The sequence below is a fragment of the Talpa occidentalis genome, unplaced genomic scaffold (genome assembly GCF_014898055.3).
Source record: "Talpa occidentalis isolate TD23 unplaced genomic scaffold, MPIMG_talOcc4v2.1 talOcc4.3, whole genome shotgun sequence".
Taxonomy (NCBI): domain Eukaryota; kingdom Metazoa; phylum Chordata; class Mammalia; order Eulipotyphla; family Talpidae; genus Talpa; species Talpa occidentalis.
Genome location: NW_023603184.1, coordinates 151,191,214 through 151,209,935, shown reverse-complemented (window position 1 = coordinate 151,209,935; position 18,722 = coordinate 151,191,214). Strand labels below are relative to the sequence as shown.

At 61.1% G+C, this 18,722-nt stretch overlaps 2 protein-coding genes across 2 annotated transcripts; both read left to right on the top strand.

Annotated features, from left to right (window-relative positions):
* The first annotated feature begins 2,146 nt into the window (after positions 1-2,146).
* LOC119255234 (olfactory receptor 6B2-like) lies at positions 2,147-3,085 on the top strand. The gene has a single exon (XM_037522177.1). The coding sequence runs from the start codon at positions 2,147-2,149 to the stop codon at positions 3,083-3,085; it is 939 nt and encodes a 312-aa protein (XP_037378074.1).
* Positions 3,086-10,933: 7,848 nt separating this feature from the next.
* Positions 10,934-11,872, top strand: LOC119254903 (olfactory receptor 6B2). The gene has a single exon (XM_037521944.1). It carries the CDS (start codon positions 10,934-10,936, stop codon positions 11,870-11,872), a length of 939 nt encoding a protein of 312 aa, XP_037377841.1.
* Positions 11,873-18,722: the final 6,850 nt, after the last annotated feature.

Genomic DNA, 18,722 nt, shown 5'->3' with positions numbered 1-18,722 from the left:
AGATGTGTTCCCGTCGCTGCTCCTCTGCGTTCATCACCATTCTGCGCAGTTTCGCGGCGGGGGCGGGGGGGGGGGGGGGGCGCCTTTCCTGTCTCCGGGGCTCCTGTCACCGGAGATGGCCTCTTCCGGGGAGTCATCCTGTCTGTGCTGTTCCACGTGGATTTGAAACCGGTTTAGGGGGAAGTTTAATATAGGCCTAACCTGGCTTTCTAAAGGAGAATTTAAAAATAAGTTTGTTTGGATAACCGATGCATTCACACGGCACAGGATGGAACCTGTCAGAAAAGCTTTATTGTAAAACCCTGAGTTCTGGCCACCTCAGCACAGTTATAACACAGTGCCAGTTGGGGGACCAGTCACTGTTTGTGGGTTTTCAACTGTGCGTCACAATTGCAAGACACCGCTCAGGCTCATGTACAGCAGTAGGGTTTATCAACAAAGGGGAGATTGGGCAAAAGGAAAGGGTGTCTAAGTCATTAGCAACCAGCAGTCTCGCCACAGATAGTGTCCACAGTGTCCAGACAAAGGCTGCCCAGGCAAGATGTTGCTGCCCCATTGAGAGTCTGCAGCAGGTGGCACACAGGTAAGCAGTGGGCCAGGATCCAACTCAAGCAGCTGGAGGTGGTCACAGATGGGCCTGCTGAGGTGACATCACAGTGACCACAGCAACATTCTAAAGTACTGGCTGGACACCAGATCAGACTGTTTTGGATGCAATAGCACCAAAAGGTAGTGCTGGAAGATCAGAATAGGTGGACAGCTGTCAAAGATGGCTTGTCACGGTGCTGGGGTCAGCAGTGCTGCTCAGCATCAGTCACCAAGACATGGTGGCAGAGACACCAGTGGTACAGCTGAGAGCTGTTGTATACACCAACAGCAAATGGTTCTTTTAGAGACAACAGGCCCAGGCCAGTGGTGCTCTTTGCAGGTGAAGTCAGAGGCAGAGCCAGAGGGAGGGGCAGCGACCAAGGCTCTGAAAGTTCTACGGAGGTCTCAAAGTCTGCAGGGGTCTCAAGTCTATGAAGGTCTAAGGAGATCTCAAAGTCCCAGAGAATCTAAGAAGGGTCTGACGAATGGGTCTGAAGCCTTCTGCTGAATGCCTGAAGCTGTCTTCTGCTCAGGGTTACACTCTTTTAAGGGTCCCTGCCTTTTTAGCCTGATTGGGCTATTTATAATTCTAGCTGTTTGATTGATGCCAGTCAAGCACCAATCAGATTGCTGCATTTTTTGATCTTCAATGATATCAAAAACCTTGAATGGCACTCGTGAGAGCCCAAACCTGATTGGTCCATTTTCTATCCTGATGCCATATTCAAAAGTGAAACTCAGGCCACCTGTCCAGACCTAATCTATGCTGAGGTTGGGGAGGCCATAGAATATTCCCTGCTTCCGTCTCCTTCTGCCTCTCCCGTCACACTTGTCATGGGTTGAGCAATGGCTTCTCCCTCAGTTACTTTCACTGGGGAACTTTCTAGATTTCCTCCTCTTGGCTACCCCAGCTACCTTTCTTGTCTGTTTTCTCTCTTCCCTAACTGGGTTGAAATTTCTCCCCTGCTGATAATCTCCTGGTGGTCTTGATGATGTTGTGGGGCCTTATCCTTCCATTCTTTCACCATATTTTAAGGAGGTTCTGCGGTGGCACTAAGATAGAGACCCCTAGGTAGGCCCTGCTCCTCTCTTGGCCCAGGAGACTCCTGTGGTCTGAAAACCCCATTGTCCCATAAACCCTGAAGTGATGTCACATCCTCTTACATCATCGAGTCTTAAACAGGGAAAAGGGCAAGTATCTCCTCATTTAGAAGAAAACCCCAGATACTGAAGAGTAGATGCAATTTATTGACTTCCTTTATAGTTGTCAGATTCCCAGGGAAATCCAGATCATAAAATAGCGTGACAGCTTCGAGAACTCCCAGGAGACACAGGGAGAAGGTGGGCAGGTGTTCCAGATCCCACTCTGAAAGTGGCCAGCCCCAAGGAGACCCGGGACCACCCCCACCCCGTCCTGACGGGACAGGCTGGACACGAAGACGGTGCCTGCATGCTACTATTCTTGTCCATCTTCAGGCTAAAACTCCCCCACAGGCTAAGCCCCCACAGGTTTGTCCTCCAGCCCCTCACTCCTGCCCCGCAGGCTCCCGCACGGAGGATGAAGGGGGAGAACGTGACCAAGGTCAGTGCGTTCATCCTGCTGGGCTTCCCCACGGCGCCCGGGCTGCAGTACGCGCTGTTCCTGCTCTTCCTGCTCACCTACCTCTTCATCCTGCTGGAGAACCTGGCCATCGTCGTCACCGTCTGGAGCAGTGTGGGCCTCCACCGGCCCATGTACTACTTCCTGGGCATCATGTCCACCATAGAGATCTGGTACGTGTGCGACATCATCCCCAAGATGCTGGGCGGCTTCCTGCTGCGGCACAACCGCATCTCCTTCGTGGGCTGCATGACGCAGCTCTACTTCTTCAGCTCCCTGGTGTGCACCGAGTGCGTGCTCCTGGCCTCCATGGCCTACGACCGCTACGTGGCCATCTGCCACCCCCTGCGCTACCAGGTCATCATGACCACGGGGCTCTGCGTCCGGCTCGTGGTCTTCTCCTTCTTCAGCGGCTTCGGCATCTCCGTGATCAAGGTCTACTTCATCTCCAGCGCCAAGTTCTGCGGCTCCAACGTCCTGAACCACTTCTTCTGCGACATCTCCCCCATCCTCAAGCTGGCCTGCACGGACTTCTCCACCGCGGAGCTGGTGGACTTCATCCTGGCCTTCATGATCCTGGTGTTCCCGCTCGTCGCCACCGTCCTGTCCTACGGGCACATCACCCTGGCCGTCCTGCGCATCCCCTCGGCCACTGGCCGCTGGAAGGCCTTCTCCACCTGCGCCTCCCACCTCACGGTGGTCACCATCTTCTACACGGCCTTGCTGTTCATGTACGTCCGGCCCGAGGCCATCGATACGCGGAGCTCCAACAAGCTCATCTCCGTTCTGTACACCGTGCTCACTCCCATCTTGAACCCTCTGATCTACTGTCTGCGGAACAAAGAGTTCAAGGACGCCTTGACGAAGACCCTGGGCTTCAGGCAAGCCCCAGCCTAGCAGACGCTCGGTGCTCTCTCCCGAGCCTCCTCTGACAGCAGAGGCCTCTTGAGGCGGCCCCGGCGCGGGCAGCGGGGATCCAGGCGCGTGCAGGGCTCGCTCTGTGTGAAAAGCTACTCCCACCTCGGTTTTCTTCTTGCACTCATGCGTGGGGGTCGGTCTTGTCTGCCCCCCGTCCTCCTCATTGTGCCTTTCAGAAAGGGGAGCTTGACCCACGGTTCCTCATCTAATTAAAATTCCCTGCACATTCCAGGAAACACAGTCGGTCACGGAGGTGTTAAAGTCCTAAATGAATCCCAGTGTTTTAAAAATCCAAAATAGCGGCTGTGTGCTCAAATGCCCTCCAGGCACCCCCAAAGCAAAGCATGCTGGCAGCTGCAAGGACCTGTGGACTTTTGTTTAAAGCTCCCAGCCAGGAGCCTCCCCAGTGGCGCAGCAGTTGAGCCCTGGGTTGCGAAGCTGCCTGCGGCCTCTGCAGCACCGGTTCGATCCCCGGCTGCTCCCCGGCCACCGGAGGAGGGTCCCACATGGCGCGCAGACCTCTCCTGCCGCCCGCTGCTCCCCTCAGCAGTGTACTTCAGTCCTTCTGCCTGCTCTGCTCCCAGCTCTGCTCTGGTGAATTCTCTCACCCTCCCGCGCTTCTGACTGTACCCAGTGCTTGTATAAACAAACAAACAATAAATAAATAAATAAATAAAAATACATGCCTCTTTAAAAAAAAAAAAGCTCCCAGCCAGGTTCTCCCCTAACCCTGGTGAATGGGCCCAGCCCTCCCCTCCCAGTAGGTACCTGGCCCACCCAGAGGTGGCAGAGGTAAAGGTGTCCTTAAGGTGAGCAGCCCAGGCCGACCGTGACACCTGCGAGCTGTGGCCGGACCTGCTGCCGCTTCTCCCTGACCCAGAGCCCAGCTTGGCTCCTGGGGGGCAGTCGGCAAAGCGCCTCCCCGGGTATCAGCGCGACCCTTGCCGCCTGCCGAGCAGCCAGGCGCCTGCTCGAGCCTCCTTCCCGGGAGCCCTGCCCGGGTCCCGAGGGAGCTGCCACCTGAGCATGAGCAGGGGGCGCGGCCAGCTCGCCGTCGGAGTCTGGGCAGGCCCGCGGTGCAGGGGCCTCCCCTGCATGCCCAGGCCCAAGCCCAGCTGCCGCACCTCTGGGGACGCCCAGAGCAGCCGGGAGGCACCCGGCCAGCGCGGCGAGGAGACGCAGGGGCAGCATGGGCCGCGGGCAGGGCGGGCGGGTCCACGGAGGCTCCGGAGACCGCTGCACAGGCCGCTTGGCGGGGCAGCAGCTCCCGGCCCCCTCGCTCTCCCCCTTGGTTCCTCCCTCCTGCAGCCCAGACGGGCAGAGATGCCCATCACCTGCCCTGTGTCCCGCCCAGCCTGGCACGGCCCGGGTGGGGAATCCGGCAACCTGGGCAGGTCCCGGCACCGGGGCACCCACCTCCTGTCCCGCCGCTGTCAGCTCATGACAGAGATTCCAGGCCCGGCGGGCCGGGAGACAGAGGCTTGGGAGGGTCGCAACGAGGACCGCCTGGGAGGTGGTGCCCCAGCTCTGAGAGCTGGGCCAGCCGCTGGGCTCGGTGATGCCCCCGCCGGGCGCAGACGACACTGTTCTCCGGGGGCTCCTGGCGCTGCCATCGCTGCCGCTGCCACTTCCCAGGCAGGGTGCCCGGCTGATGCCCCTAAGCCTGTTCCCAGGCAGGGAGCCAAAGCCTGACCCTGGGCGAAACCGGCTCTGGGGGTGCCGCGCACGGGCCAGGCAGCTCGCCCCACTGCAGAGCTTCTGAGCTGAGGAAGCTTGAAGGGGCGGCAGCGGGGATGAAGCCTCAGGAGGGCTGCCCGCTCCCTGACCCCGCCTGGGCCTGCAGTCAGGAACCTCAAACCTGGGGCTTCCGGGGTGGGGCACTGGAGCCCCACCTCCCAGGCGCGGTGCTGGAGGGCCCCCCAGGCTCGGGCACCCCCCCAGGCTCGAGGTGGTGGGCAGACCCGCATGCCTTCACCTTGGCTCCTGGGGGACACCAGTTCCGGGGGACAAGAGTCCTGGGGGAAAGCCGTGGGGCAACAGGGCCAGGATCCCCGCCCATCACTTTTAGGGTGTCCAGTAAAGCTGAGGCCAGATACGGGGTCACCATTGCCTGGGGGAGGCGTTTCTGGGTGCAGAGTTTCTATCACGCTGCACAATAGCCACCCAGTCACTTTCCGCTGGTCTGAAGGGACTCCCTCATCCGTCCACCTGCTCACCTGTCCCCTCACTCCCTCCCCCACTGTCCACTCCCCCACTGTCCACTCCCCCACTGGCCACTTCCCCACTGGCCACTCCCCCACTGGCCACTCCCCCACCTGTCCACTCCCCCACTGGCCACTCCCCCACTGGCCACTCCCCCACTGGCCACTCCCCGACCTGTCCACTCCCCCACTGGCCACTCACCTACTGTCCACTCCCCCACTGGCCACTCACTCGTCTAAGTGCCCGCAATGCGCCAGCCTCAACTGAGACAACTGAAGCGTCATGATGAACAAAACAGACAAAATCCGCTCGGGTCTGACTGTCCCGAGGGGAGAAACAAGTGTCTGCGAGGAGGACACTGAGCACGCGTGAAGAGGAGGCGCTGGAGCGGCTGTGGTCAGCCGAGAAACGGCCTCAGAGGCGCCGGGGCAGGCCCTGGGACCCGCACCCTCCCGGGGTCCCTGCGGGTGGACACGGAGGGGCTTGGGGGCGCTGCCCGGGCAGCCGCGCACGAGGGGCTGTGCTCCTGGAGGGGAGGGCGGGCCGGGGGCAGGGTCAGGGACGCCCACGGCCCCAGAGTCTGGAGGGGCGGGAAGGCCCCCCGCCGAGCCTCCGATGTGGCGTCCGGACTGAGAGCCGAGAGCTTCTGTGGTTCTGAGCCCCGGTGGTGCCTGGCCCAGCAGCCCCGGCCTAGGCCTCTGAGCGAGAGCCGGGGAGCCCCTCGAGGGTGAAGGGAGAAGCTTCCCGCCCGGAGGAGCACGTCCTGGGAGCCGCCGCGAGGGGCTCTGGAGCAGAATTAGAAGGGAGAAGGTCAGGGTGAGGCCAGAAAGGAGACCCCCTCTCGGAACAAGGGGAGAGTGGGGGCTCTGAGCTGGGGTGACCAAGGCCCGACTCGAGTCCTCTGGGCACCTGGGAGCTGCGCGGCTGACAAGAGGCGCTGCGGGGCCACCCCTGCTCTGGCTTGGCCCCCGCCCTGCTGCGCCAGAACGGCCGCTGCCCCCGCCCCGCGGGATGGGACACCCGCCCGCCCGCCTTGGCCCCTGGCTGGTGGGAGCCGGACCCACCCGGGGACAGGCCCTGGCGGGGGCGGAACACAGCCAGGCTCCCCGCGGGCGAGGATGCGGCCAAACAAGGGCCACGGGGCGAGCACTCTCCCGGGCAACCCCCGTGGCTGGGGCGCCTGGCCCCAGAGATCCCAGGACGGCTAATTGGTGGCCTGGGCAGTGGTGGCAGCGCTGGGTAATTGGGCCCTGGGGTCCCCCGCGCTCCAGCAGAAAAGGCCACGCAGCCCCCCCCCAACCCAGCGGCTCGGGCAGCCGTGTCTGGAGCGTGCGGAGCCGCTGGGCGCAGCACCGGCTGGACCGCTGGACACGGGCAGCTGCTCCCGCCCGCAGCCACCGCCTCCCGGCCGGGCCAAGAGCCCCAGGTAGGGCCGGCGCTTCCCCGCCGGGTCGCCGCGAGTGCCCTTGGACTCTGCGTGTGCCTCACGGTGGAGCCACTGTGGGGGGAGAGCGGGGGGAGGGAGAGGAGCCGCGAGGCAGACGCCCGCCCTGGACGTGGGGCCCCCGCAGCCGCACCAGCACCCGGCGCGCCCTGCCGCCTGGGCAGCTCCGTGGCCACCCGAGCTCCAGGCTGCGGCTGACGCTGTGCAGGACCAGGGCTCACGGCGCAGCTGGCTGCGTGCACCCCGGGCTACCGCGCCGCCCCCCAATTCCTAGCGTGACACCCAGCTGCCCGGGCAGGCCCAGCGAGCAGAGGACGCTGCCACTCCTTGCCCAGGGCGCTCAGGGCACTCGGACGCCCTGCCGAGCCCCCGGCTTCCCCTCGGGGGGCTCACTCTTCTCTCCGGGGCCTTCTTAGCTGGCGGCAGGGGCCGCCCCTGCAGCCCCCAGGCGCTCACTGCGGGAGGCGCTGACCCCCGGCCCCTCCCCCTCGGGCCCCACAGGAAAGGGCGGGAGGGAGCCGGCCGTGGCTTCGAGGCTCTGCCCGTGAGATGCTGCGGGTGTCCGAGGGTCTGCGGGCCCCCCCAGATCAGCCCCAACCTGCCCACAGGAGAGAGGGGGCAGCTCCGTCCGGCGTCCGGGAGAGGCCACCGGCGAGGGCTCCGGTGCCCGGCTCCGCTTGGCCGTCAGCCCAGACCAGGAGCCGCCGGGGCTCGAGGCCGCAGCCTGGCCGCTCGGCAGGGAGAGGTCACGGCCGGGCGCGGCCGGCCTCAAGGACCCGGGGCCGCTTTCCCCGCCACTGCCCAGCTCTCGGCCAGTGGCCGGCGCGCCTGAAGCCCCAGGGTGCGGCGCAGCCCCTGGAGCTGGACCCCGTGTGGGCTGCTGCCCGGCCCGGCTGAGCCTCCACACACGGCGGGCCGGGCAGGCGCTGCACCAACGGCTCCATTCCAGAAACTTCCTTCTCAGCCAGACGCTCCCTCACTCGACTCTCAGGCCGCCGGCCGTAGACAGCATGGCCAGGACACCCAGGCGGTGCCCCCGCGAGTCTGGCCTCTGCGCCTGCGCCCCTCCCGCTTCCCTCCTCAGCTAGGTCGAGTGCGGCCGGAGTCCCCGCTGGCCCCAGCTGCCCCACCAAGGGCCAGCTCTGTGCGCCCCCCCCTGCAGGAGCCAGGCCCGAGCCCCACCAGCCGCTCGCAGCGCCGGAGGGAAGGTCTCCCTGGGGCCCTCGCAGGGCCTGAGAACCGACGGGCAGGACAGCAGAGAGGGGGCCAGCGGGACGCGCCCACTGCACGCTCGCCGGTTCCGCTGCCCGCCTGCTCCCTGCTCAGCTGCCCTGCGCCTCGGCCGCCCTGGTCTTGGAGACGAGGCTGCTCCGCCCTCAGAGCCCGGGAGGGCACCCTCAGCTGGTGTGCGGCCAGCTCAGGGCACGGGTTAGACTGACCTTCCTACTCTGGCCATTTTCTCAAACTCCTTCAGCGCCCGGCGGCCAGCGCGAGTGGGGGTGTCAGGGCCGACAGCAGAGCCAGCCCCAGCATGCCCCTGCCCCCCGCCCCAGCCGAGCGTCTGAGCAGGGAAGCAGCGCAGCGTGGGCTCTGGCGGGGCCCTGGGGCGGGCGGTGGGGGCCCGCAAGATGGTCCTGGTGGCACCCCGGGGTGCCCAGGTGAGCCCAGGTGAGCCCGTGCACCTCCGGCTGAGGCCAGCAGGCGGGTGGGGGCGGGCCCCTGCGTGGGGGAGGGAGCCAGGCCGAGCGGCCATGACCGCCTGCCCTTCAGGGCCTGGATGGGCTCTGCGTGGTCTGAGGTGGTGCCACCCTCCACCCCACGTGTGCCCCGGAGAAGGCCCTCGGGCCGGGCAGGGTGGGGCATTGGCAGGACCCAGCGTGTGAGCCCCACAGCCGCCGCCCGCAGCGGCCCCTCCTGGCACGTGCGTCTCTTCCCTCCTCGTGACCCCGGTGTCCCCCTTGGCAGGGGCTCTGCCCCCTCCTGTGGGTCTGGCCTCTGGCGCGACAGCCACCGGGGCTCCTCTGAGAGCCAGTTGGGTGCTGCCTGTGGGGGGTGGCCCTGCAGCGGCAGGAGGTCACAGGGCAGGATCACTGTGATCCGGGCAGACGGGTACAGGAGAGTCCTCGAGCCCTCGGTGGCTTTTTCAGGCTTTTATTGAGCTTTTACCAGGCCCACGGCTGGCGGGGGGGTGGGAGGGGTGGGGGCTGGCAGGCCTCCCAGCCCCCGCGGGTCCTCACCCTTTCTGGGCTCCTGGCGTCTCTCGTGGTGTCGGCTTCTCTGCTGGTTCTGCTGTTGCCCTGTCTCTGTGTCCGTGACGCCACCCCTATAAGCCCCGTCTCCGCCCAGGTGTGCCCACCTTTGCACGCCACACCTCCTCTGGGTGCCCCCATCAGGCCCGAATGCAGGGCCACAGGGGCCACCACCAGTGCCAGTGCCGGGGGCGGGAAAGCCGATCCTCACCCCACAGCCCCAGCCCTTGCCGGACGCCTCCTGCCTGCTCTGCGCCCACTGCAGGCAGCGCCCTCCGGGGCCGTGGGGTGTTCGTGGGGCTCTGGGTGGCCGGGCCGCTGCGTGTCCACTGACCCTGAGGTCCGCCTGGCTGCCCACACCCCTGTGGGACCCTGGCCTGGGGCTCCAGACCATTGTATCGGTGCCGCCAGGATGGACACTCCGGCCCCAGGAGCCTCTTGTCGCCCCACCACATTCTGGGGTTCATTCTTGTTCCCACCCCTGGCTAGGCCACATACCTCTGGTGGGGACCTCAGCCAACCCAGGGGTGGCAGGAGAGGTGGCGGCGCTGGTGTCCGGGACCCCAGCTGCACCCGGTCCGACAGCCATGCCTGCTGCTCGTCAGCGCCCAGCGCTGAGCCCCTCTGCGCGACCTCAGAGCCGCAGCCGCTCCTGGTGCACTGGCAGCGCCCAGGCCCCCAGGCCCCTCTCCAGAGCGGACTGCCCGCCTGCAGGAGTGTCTGGGTGTGGAGGCCACGCTCGCGCTGCCCGGAGGAGCTGGCGGCCCGCGGCCTCCGTGTGCGGGGTTGTGCGGGGGTGAGCAGCTGGGGGCGGCAGTGGTGGGGGGTGAGCGGGGGTCGGCGGGGGTGGACGCCTAGTAGGCGTGTGAATGTGAGGGTGTGGCTGTGTGGCTGTGACTGCGTGTGCGAGGCTGTGTTTGTGGTGTGTGCGTGCGTGTGGTGGGGGCAGCGGTCATGGCCCGGGCGTCGGGGACCCGCTCACTGGCCGCAGCCCCTCGGGCCCTGCGGGCGGCCGAATGGCAGGCGGTGTCCCCCGCGGGGAGGACGGTCAGGGTCGGAGTGGAGCTGGAGGGGCTGCGCCGGGCAGTGACGCGCCGCCCACAGGGCCTCGGTTTGTCAGCGCGGAGGCGGCCAGCACGTCGGGCGTGCACGGGCGTGGGCGCGTTACCGGGTGGGCGCTGGGGCGACCGGGGGTGCTGCAGGGCCATTGTCCCCGCTGGTCAGAGCACGGTGTCTGTGTTGTCTCTCTTGCCCAACCGTCTGCTCATCTTTCCGGGGAGGTGTCCAGCCGATCGTGCTGACCTGGCCATCGTGTCCGCCTGCTGTCCTCAGCCGATACTGGCTCCCTGGCAGGTTCCTCACACACTTGCCCTTGGTGGGCGCCCCACAGGACCCCACAAGCAGGAACTCTGGCTCCAAGACATCATCCCCGAGAACAAGGGGTCTGGGGGTCCCACAAGGGAGGCAGGCAGGACCGTTACAGCTGCTCGCCACCCCGGGGGCCCTCCCCAAGCCAGGACGCTGCCCGCTGAGCCCAGCCCTGCCGCCTCTAACGTGCTGGGGACGGTAAATGAAACCAGCCTTTGCTGTGGCTGGCGCGGCTGTGGGGTGGGGTGGGAGGGGACCAGCTGGTGGGATGCAGCCTGAGACCCCAAGCTCCAACCACCCGGCCGCCCCTGCTGCAGCTGGCCCAGCCCCTCGTCCAGGCTGAGACCCCCTCCCCGCCGCCGAAAAGCTGTACCCCGGTTCCCGCTCTGCCCTCAGGTCTGCAAGCACCGCCCAGGGCATTTCTGGCTGCTGCTGGGATGTGTCCTCGCTCCCCCAGCTGCTCGTGAGCCAGGCCCAGCTTGGGTGGAACTCCCCCACGGGGCTCCCCCCGCCCTGCAGCCCCTCACTCCTGCCCGACGCTGCCCGCAGGCCCCCGCAAGGAGGATGAAGGGGGAGAACGTGACCAAGGTCAGCGCGTTCATCCTGCTGGGCTTCCCCACGGCGCCCGGGCTGCAGTACGCGCTGTTCCTGCTCTTCCTGCTCACCTACCTCTTCATCCTGCTGGAGAACCTGGCCATCGTCGTCACCGTCTGGAGCAGTGTGGGCCTCCACCGGCCCATGTACTACTTCCTGTGCTCCCTGTCCTGCCTGGAGGTCTGGTACGTGTCTGACATCATCCCCAAGATGCTGGGCGGCTTCCTGCTGCGGCACAACCGCATCTCCTTCGTGGGCTGCATGACGCAGCTCTACTTCTTCAGCTCCCTGGTGTGCACCGAGTGCGTGCTCCTGGCCTCCATGGCCTACGACCGCTACGTGGCCATCTGCCACCCCCTGCGCTACCAGGTCATCATGACCACGGGGCTCTGCGTCCGGCTCGTGGTCTTCTCCTTCTTCAGCGGCTTCGGCATCTCCGTGATCAAGGTCTACTTCATCTCCAGCGCCAAGTTCTGCGGCTCCAACGTCCTGAACCACTTCTTCTGCGACATCTCCCCCATCCTCAAGCTGGCCTGCACGGACTTCTCCACCGCGGAGCTGGTGGACTTCATCCTGGCCTTCATGATCCTGGTGTTCCCGCTCGTCGCCACCGTCCTGTCCTACGGGCACATCACCCTGGCCGTCCTGCGCATCCCCTCGGCCACTGGCCGCTGGAAGGCCTTCTCCACCTGCGCCTCCCACCTCACGGTGGTCACCATCTTCTACACGGCCATGATCTTCATGTACGTCCGGCCTGAGGCCATCGACTCCCGGAGCTCCAACAAGCTCATCTCGGCCGTGTACACCGTGCTCACTCCCATCATCAACCCTCTGATCTACTGTCTGCGGAACAAAGAGTTCAAGGATGCCTTGACGAAGACCCTGGGCTTCAGGCAAGCTTCGCAGTAGGGCGGTCGCACAGCCCACGGCCTGGCCGGTGCCCACAGTAGATCGGCCCCCACGCTTCCTCACGCTTCACATGAGACTTAGCAGCCTCGGAGCTGGCACAGACGACACGCCCTCCCCCCCCGCCCCCGACTTGCCTTCGGGAGAGGCTGCACGTGGAGCCTGCCCGCCGGCCCCAGGTGCCCTCGCGCCCTCCCCAGCCACGACCCTCCCAAGAGCACGCGGCCTGCCCCTGAAGGCACGGGCTGGCTGCGGTGCTGGCGGCGCCGTGATTGTCCTGGAGAAGGAGCCTGGGATGTCTGGTGGCTTCCGTCCAATACAGGCTGAGGGAGGCCCTGCTCTTGCAGGCGCCGCGCCACGCTCACCGCGGACGTCCCATTGCCGGCCCGTCAGACCGGCCCACGCGTGGTGGCCAGCGGGGCGCGGCCTTGGCGGCCCTGCTGCCCCGGACACTCAGTTCACATCTTTTTGCTCTGTCCACACAGTCTCGTGAGCCAGCGCAAGGCCCGCGGTGGCCGTTGGGCACAGAGATCACGAGGCCGCTTTCTGCCCACCGGCAGCCGCGTGGCCACGGCCCTGGGGTCCCTGCACTCAGCTGCGGGGGACGCCTCTCACCGTCCTTTGGCTTACGCTGCCCCAAAGACGGACTCTGAGCGCGTTTTTAATGCTGGTGGTGGCTGGCTTTCGGGGTATCCCTTTGTTGAAGTACCAGGTCCAGCAAGTCTTTTTGCCTGTTTCCTATTGAGCTCCTTGTTCATGTTAACACGTGGGAGTGACACGTCCTGGACATGAAGTGGGAAATGTCTAAGTGGAAACAAAGCCTCACTGCAGACTGTAACGTTTCAGGGAACAGCAGATAACACTCTCAAGGCCGCACGCCTGACTCGTGCACCCCAGATAACCACTTAGAAGGCTCCTCATCCCCGCTGGATTTAAAGTGATAACGGACCTGGCTTTAGGCAATAAATATCCTTTGGCTGGTTGCTGGGGCTCAGACTGTGGAGAAGGATCTCCTCTGAGCCCACGGCGTTAATAAAGACTTTACCTCCTCCTCTCTGAGGGATGCTTGGTTTCCTGAAGGAATTTCTGTGGCAACATTTTTGGTTCCCTGACCGGGAAGCCGGCTGCGCTGGTCCCTGTGCCACAGGCCTGAAGTCGGGGCGGTGACCGTGGCCGCCCCCGAGGAGAATGATGTGGCACCACCTGCCTTCGTTTGATGGTCCTCCTTCCTTGGGTGGGGTCAGCCAACCACTGCTGCCGCACCCTGCAGGACTCTGGGGAGAGGTGGATGAAAGCGCCAGAGGCTTCAGGACACAGTAAGACCCCAAGGGCCCTGCCCAGGATAGGCCCGTACCAGCGGATGGAAGGGAGGGGGAGCCTGATCACCTCCCAGGGTCCAGTTTTGAGGCCAGATTGGGACTCCCGCGGGAGGGAGATGCAATCACTTCCAAACGACTGTTTTCTGATGAGGGGGGTGTGAAAAATCTCCACAGCTATGGCTGCGGGGACTGAGTGGGCTTGAAACTGCGGTTCTGTGGGGATGTCATACAGCACAACGGCGACCGGCCCATTCATGGGACAGCCTGGCGCAGGGGGTAGACCGCCTCGCCATAGCTAAGACACACCGAAGGTTCCGTGAGAGATGCGGCCAGACGAGTGCCCTTGTGTGCGCCCCTTCCCTTGTCGTGCCACCAAATACAAAAGGAGGGACTCAGAGTAAACACACAGACCGTCACTGCATGATCAAAAATTTTAAGGAAAGGGATACCAAGAGGATTATGGGGTTGCCTTAACCCCTAAAAACAAACAAACAAAAAACTTCAAACCCTGTGCCAGGTAGAGTGGCCTAGTTTCCAGGTAAACTGGCCTCCAGGAGGAGCTCTTGACATCCCCATAGTTCAGGTGGTGTGGAAAGCTGTCACAGGTTCCCCAGGCCCCCCATCAGTCTCCCTGTGTGGAGGGTTGACGATTGCCCAGACCGGACCCACTTGGCTCCACATTTGTAGTATAGGCCAGGAAGAGTCAGGTCCTTGCTGTGCATGGCCACCACAGTCCTCAGTCCACTACCACCCATCCATCAGGGTGACCCACCCCACCCCACCAGGATGACTTGCCGCTTCCTTGTATCCCTACAAACTCTCCTGGCCCATCAACCCCATGCCGGCCTGTGACTGAAATCCCTCCACCCTCCGATCAGCCAAGGCCCCTGCTCCACCTCTACCACTTTCCTTCCAGAGACCTGAAGGCCCCTGTCATTAACAACATACTCGGCCTTTTTGGATAAGCCACAGACTCTCATAGACTCTCATAGGCCTCCTTGAAGATGCCGTCTTTTGTCTCAGTGTCACACCCATCAGTCAGCATCCTTTTGCATTTGAATAGGAAAACCCCCACACTAGTGGAAAGACTCAGTTACTCTCCAACTTTGTTCTGGGAGGCTCTTGCTGCGAATCTTGCAGCTTTTCTGGCATGAGCTCTGGTGCGTGCTCCTGCAGTACGTTGATGATCTCTGCTTAGCTAGTGAAACCCAGCTGGCCTGCTGGGATGCTTAGGCTCCTGTAACTTTTTTTAAAGATTTATTTATTTATGCATACAAGAGTTGGGGTGCAGGCCAGAGCTACAGGGGGTTCACCAGAGACAGAGAGGACAGCAGAACAGGAGGATTGAATGAAATACACTGCTGAGGGGAGCAGCGGGGATACGGGACTCTGCTGCACCCTGTGGGTCAGTTCCCTGACTGGGGACCAAGCTCGTGCTCAGTGGCTTCAACAGCTTCATAGTGCTGAGACTTAACCGCCTGTGCCACCAGGGAGGCCCCTGTAACTCTTGTGAGAATCAGGCTATCGGGTCTCCTGGGGAAAGGCTCAACTACGCAACGACTTCGGCTCCCACATCATGAAAGTGTTAGGGGAAAGGATGTCCTACGGGGCTGCCCTATAACAAAAGGCCTTTTATGTTTTGTCTTGATGCAGTGGATGGCAAAACCTATTTAGAGCAGGCAGGTTTGGGGTTTCTGGGGTGCCCCTCTCCCTATCCTGTAACAAATTTGGTGACTCTGGCGGGACGGAACCATCTGTGGTCAGCCAGCCCTGTGGGGAAAGTGGCTTCTCCATGTCACTGGTGACCATCAGCACAAATGTGGTGGTTTCTGTTACAGGGCAGGGAGAGGGGCAGCCCAAACCCCGCAAACCTGCCTATTCTAAATGGGTTCTGCCATCTGCCGCATCAACAGAAGACATATGAGACTTTAATGGGAAGGAACTTTAATAAAACTAGGAAACAATACAGGAAAGGCAAAGAGTCTAGTTTCTAAATGAAGCACCCAAAGTGACCTGTCCTCTCATGGGTAAAACTCCATCCAAATGGGATTGGCCCTGAGCAGGGCCCCAAAGCCTGCCACAGTCTAAAGCATCTTCCAGTGGGGACCCACAGAAAAGGGTCAGAAACAACCAGACAAGCCCGGAAGGAAAAGAGCAAAATCAACATCAAGGTAAAAGCTGCCATTGTCCCCTCCCCACGAGTCTCACCCGCATCTGTGTCACCCCATCCACCACTAAAAGGCAGGCACAGTTTCTCCTCGTTTCTCTCAGCTCCATGTGCCTCCTCCAGGTCTCCTTCTGGCTCCATCCTGCTCCTTCCTTCCTCAGTCTCCTCTGCAGCTTCTTCTCTCCCTGCTCAGCAACACCCTCCATTGGGTGGGGCAGGAAACCTGGAACCTCCCCCTTTCCTGGGGACCCCCCTGTTACATTTCTAGTGTGTCTGTTTCAGATATGTGTAGATTTGCTGTTGGAAAACTGGCTTGGGCCCTGTAGAAACTGTGTGTACATGTCCAATTCGTCTGGTCAACCACAGGTGAAGCTTGGAAACCACGTTGGGCGCCAAACTGTTATAGGGCAACCCCGATATAAAACAGGTTGCCTGGCTGTGGGTCCTCACCTGCGCGCTTAAAAGGGACTTATTAATACTCCACTACAGGCACACACAAAAGGTTAATAAAAGGTTTATTTACAAGGGAAAGGGAATTAAGAAAATGTACAACTCAGGGAGAAAATAGGGAAATAAAGTCTTTAATGCGTCCTACCCGGTCTGCTGACCTGGAAACCCAAAGGCACTCTCAGAGATGGTTGCGTTGTGAGCTGGCAGGGAGCCAAAATGGGGGATACCCTCCAAAGCCCACGTGTCTGGCTTTATACCAAACCTGGCTGCTGAACCCCATCCTCAGGTCCCAGCCACCTTCCCTTTGGTGGTGACGGGATTTGGAGTTCCCAGTGTCTTTGGCTTTGGTCTGGAGTGGGGGGAGTCCACAAAGCCTGCATGGGATTAGATTTAGGACATCCTTTCCCCCCTAACAATTACTTGCTGAGAAGTCTGATTTTGTGAAACTGGTTCTGTGTAGCAGTTTTCCTGGAAAGATGGTTGTGGGTTGGACGATGTGGCCAGATCAAAGATGGCATCTGAGGCCACTTAAAGGACTTCCCAGAAACTCCAAAGGTTTTGTTCTTTTGGTCTCCTATGAAAATTTGTGTGGCATCTTTTGGCAGCTAAATTTAAGTCGCTGGGACTTTAGACTTTTGTTTGTGATCTCTGCTCTCTTACAGGTCTGATTAGCATCTCTAAAGGCAATGAAAAGAAAGTCACCGACCTTTTAGATAAGTAAGCAGAGAGAAGCAAACTTTATTCAAGAAAGCAAGAAAAAAATTCTTTAGAGGAAAAAGAACAAAAGCAAAGACTCTAAGGCAGTGATGCCAACAACGGGCAAAAGATGTCCTTATGGACCCATGTCTAGGGGATAGTTAAGCTTTTTGCCCCCCTCTATTCTATAATCTCATCATCTTATTTTGTGATTGGCTCTTTCTCCTAGTTGCTAAACTCCTCGGGGCAGATGCACTTCCCAATCTCTGCCTGAGGTGTTTGCAAGCCAATCATGGAGCAACATTGGTTTAAATTAGCAAATGTATGCCTGGGGGGGGGGCTTAAAAAAAGTGAGAAAGAAAAGAAAAAGAAGCCTCAAGGAGTAACTGATGATTACTGGTATCTTTAATGGATTCTTAAAAATAACTTGGGCTTTTACAAAGTCTACATTGGAAGAATTAAAGAGATTTTATCTGAGTTTAAAAAGATTTGCTGGGCCTCCCTGGTAGTGCAGGGAGCCTTAAAGACAGCCCTATCAAGCTATTGGCAGCCACAGCAGGGAGTTTGATTCTTAGCTGCTGGGGAGCAACCTACCTGGCGCAGCAGACCTCTCTCTCTTGTCTCCCCACTGCTCCCCTCAGGTGTGTATTTCAGTAGATCTGCCCCCCACTCTCTCTGGTGAATCCTCTCACCCCCTACACCTCTGGCCTGTCCCCCAATTCTTGTATGCATAAATAAATAAATCTTAAAAAAAACTGAAAGGATTTGCTGCTGTGAATTTTGTCTACATCATTTGTTTTGGGCATGTTTGACATTTGAATTCTGGATTTGTTCGATTGCTGGTGTAAGACAAGATTCTAAGATCCTGCCTCCTACTGAGGAAGGTCAGCTGTGCAAAGCATGCTGTAGTGCATGATACAGCTGTGCCAGGATTTGATACCTATGGGGTCGCTCTTTCTCCCTCGTGTGGGGAGGTGTGATGTGTACTTTGATGTTGAATCTGCTCTTTCAGCTTCTGTCCCAGAGTGGCTAACAGAAGTAAGGAAATAACTCCTTTTAAATAAAAGTTAACTGCTGATTTTTTTTAAAGATATATTTATTTATTTATACATGCACTGGGTACAGTCAGAAGCGCGGGAGGGTGAGAGAATTCACCAGAGCCAGAGCGGGGAGCAGAGCAGGCAGAAGGACCGAAGTACACTGCTGAGGGGAGCAGCGGGCGGCAGGAGAGGTCTGCGCGCCACGTGGGACCCTCCTCCGGTGGCCGGGGAGCAGCCGGGGATCGAACTAGTGCTGCAGAGGCTGCGGGCAGCTTTGCAACCCAGCGCTCAACTGCTGTGCCACCGGGGAGGCCCGGACGCCCATCTTATCAGTAAATTGCCCCACCTGGTGCAGGTCAGGCCTGCATGAACGGTTCGGCGTGGTAAAGAAGAGCCAGGCTAAATTTCTCCCTAAATTCACGCTAAATTCACTCTAAATTTTATAGGGTGAGGAGAGGTCAGGCGGGAAACTGGGTTCATAAGGCGGGAAAAAGCTTGTAGGGCGTGAAAAGATTTGTAGGGCGGGGGAGGCTCATTGTCTGAATCCTCTAGGCAGCCTCCCGCGTTCCTGTCCCCAGGTGGGCTGCCTGGTGGGTCTTTGCATTCCGGCCTCCTGCATGGACCTTCCAGCGCGCAAGCCCGCCTCTTCTGTGACTCGAAGCACCTCCTGCCGATGGAGAGCCTTGGCCTCTCTCACCAACAAGCCTTGCGCTCTCCCCGGCCGGGTCCGGCTGTAGAGTGCTCTCGCGATCGCACAAGCTGAAGCTGGGCGCCAGGGGCTCGTGGGGAGTGAGTCCCTGAGCCTGAGGGCAGGAGGCCGGCGTGCAGCTCGGGCTGACTGCCAGGGCCCGGGACAAGGTGTCCAGCGTGCAGCCTCTCCCAGGGGCATGGGGTCAGCGCGCCATGTGCTGATTCGATTACTCCAGCATCAAAATCGTCTCTTTAACACAATTTTGGTTTAAAAAAAGAGCTGGAGCTGGGAAAGCAGAACAATACTCCCCCCACTCAGCGCCAGCGTTGAGGCTGAGGCTGCCCCTGCGGCCACTGTCTCCAGAGGGCCCGGCTGCAGAGGGCCCCGGAGGAGCCCAGACCGGCTCAGGGCAGCCGTGGACAGCCCCGAGCGGGGACAGGCTGTGACGCCACGCAGCAGGGGCACCATGGAACTGTGGGCCTGGACGGCA

Excerpts from the sequence above, each read along its gene's own strand:
- LOC119255234 (XM_037522177.1), top strand. The coding sequence starts at position 2,147 with ATGAAGGGGGAGAACGTGACCAAGGTCAGTGCGTTCATCCTGCTGGGC.
- LOC119254903 (XM_037521944.1), top strand. The coding sequence starts at position 10,934 with ATGAAGGGGGAGAACGTGACCAAGGTCAGCGCGTTCATCCTGCTGGGC.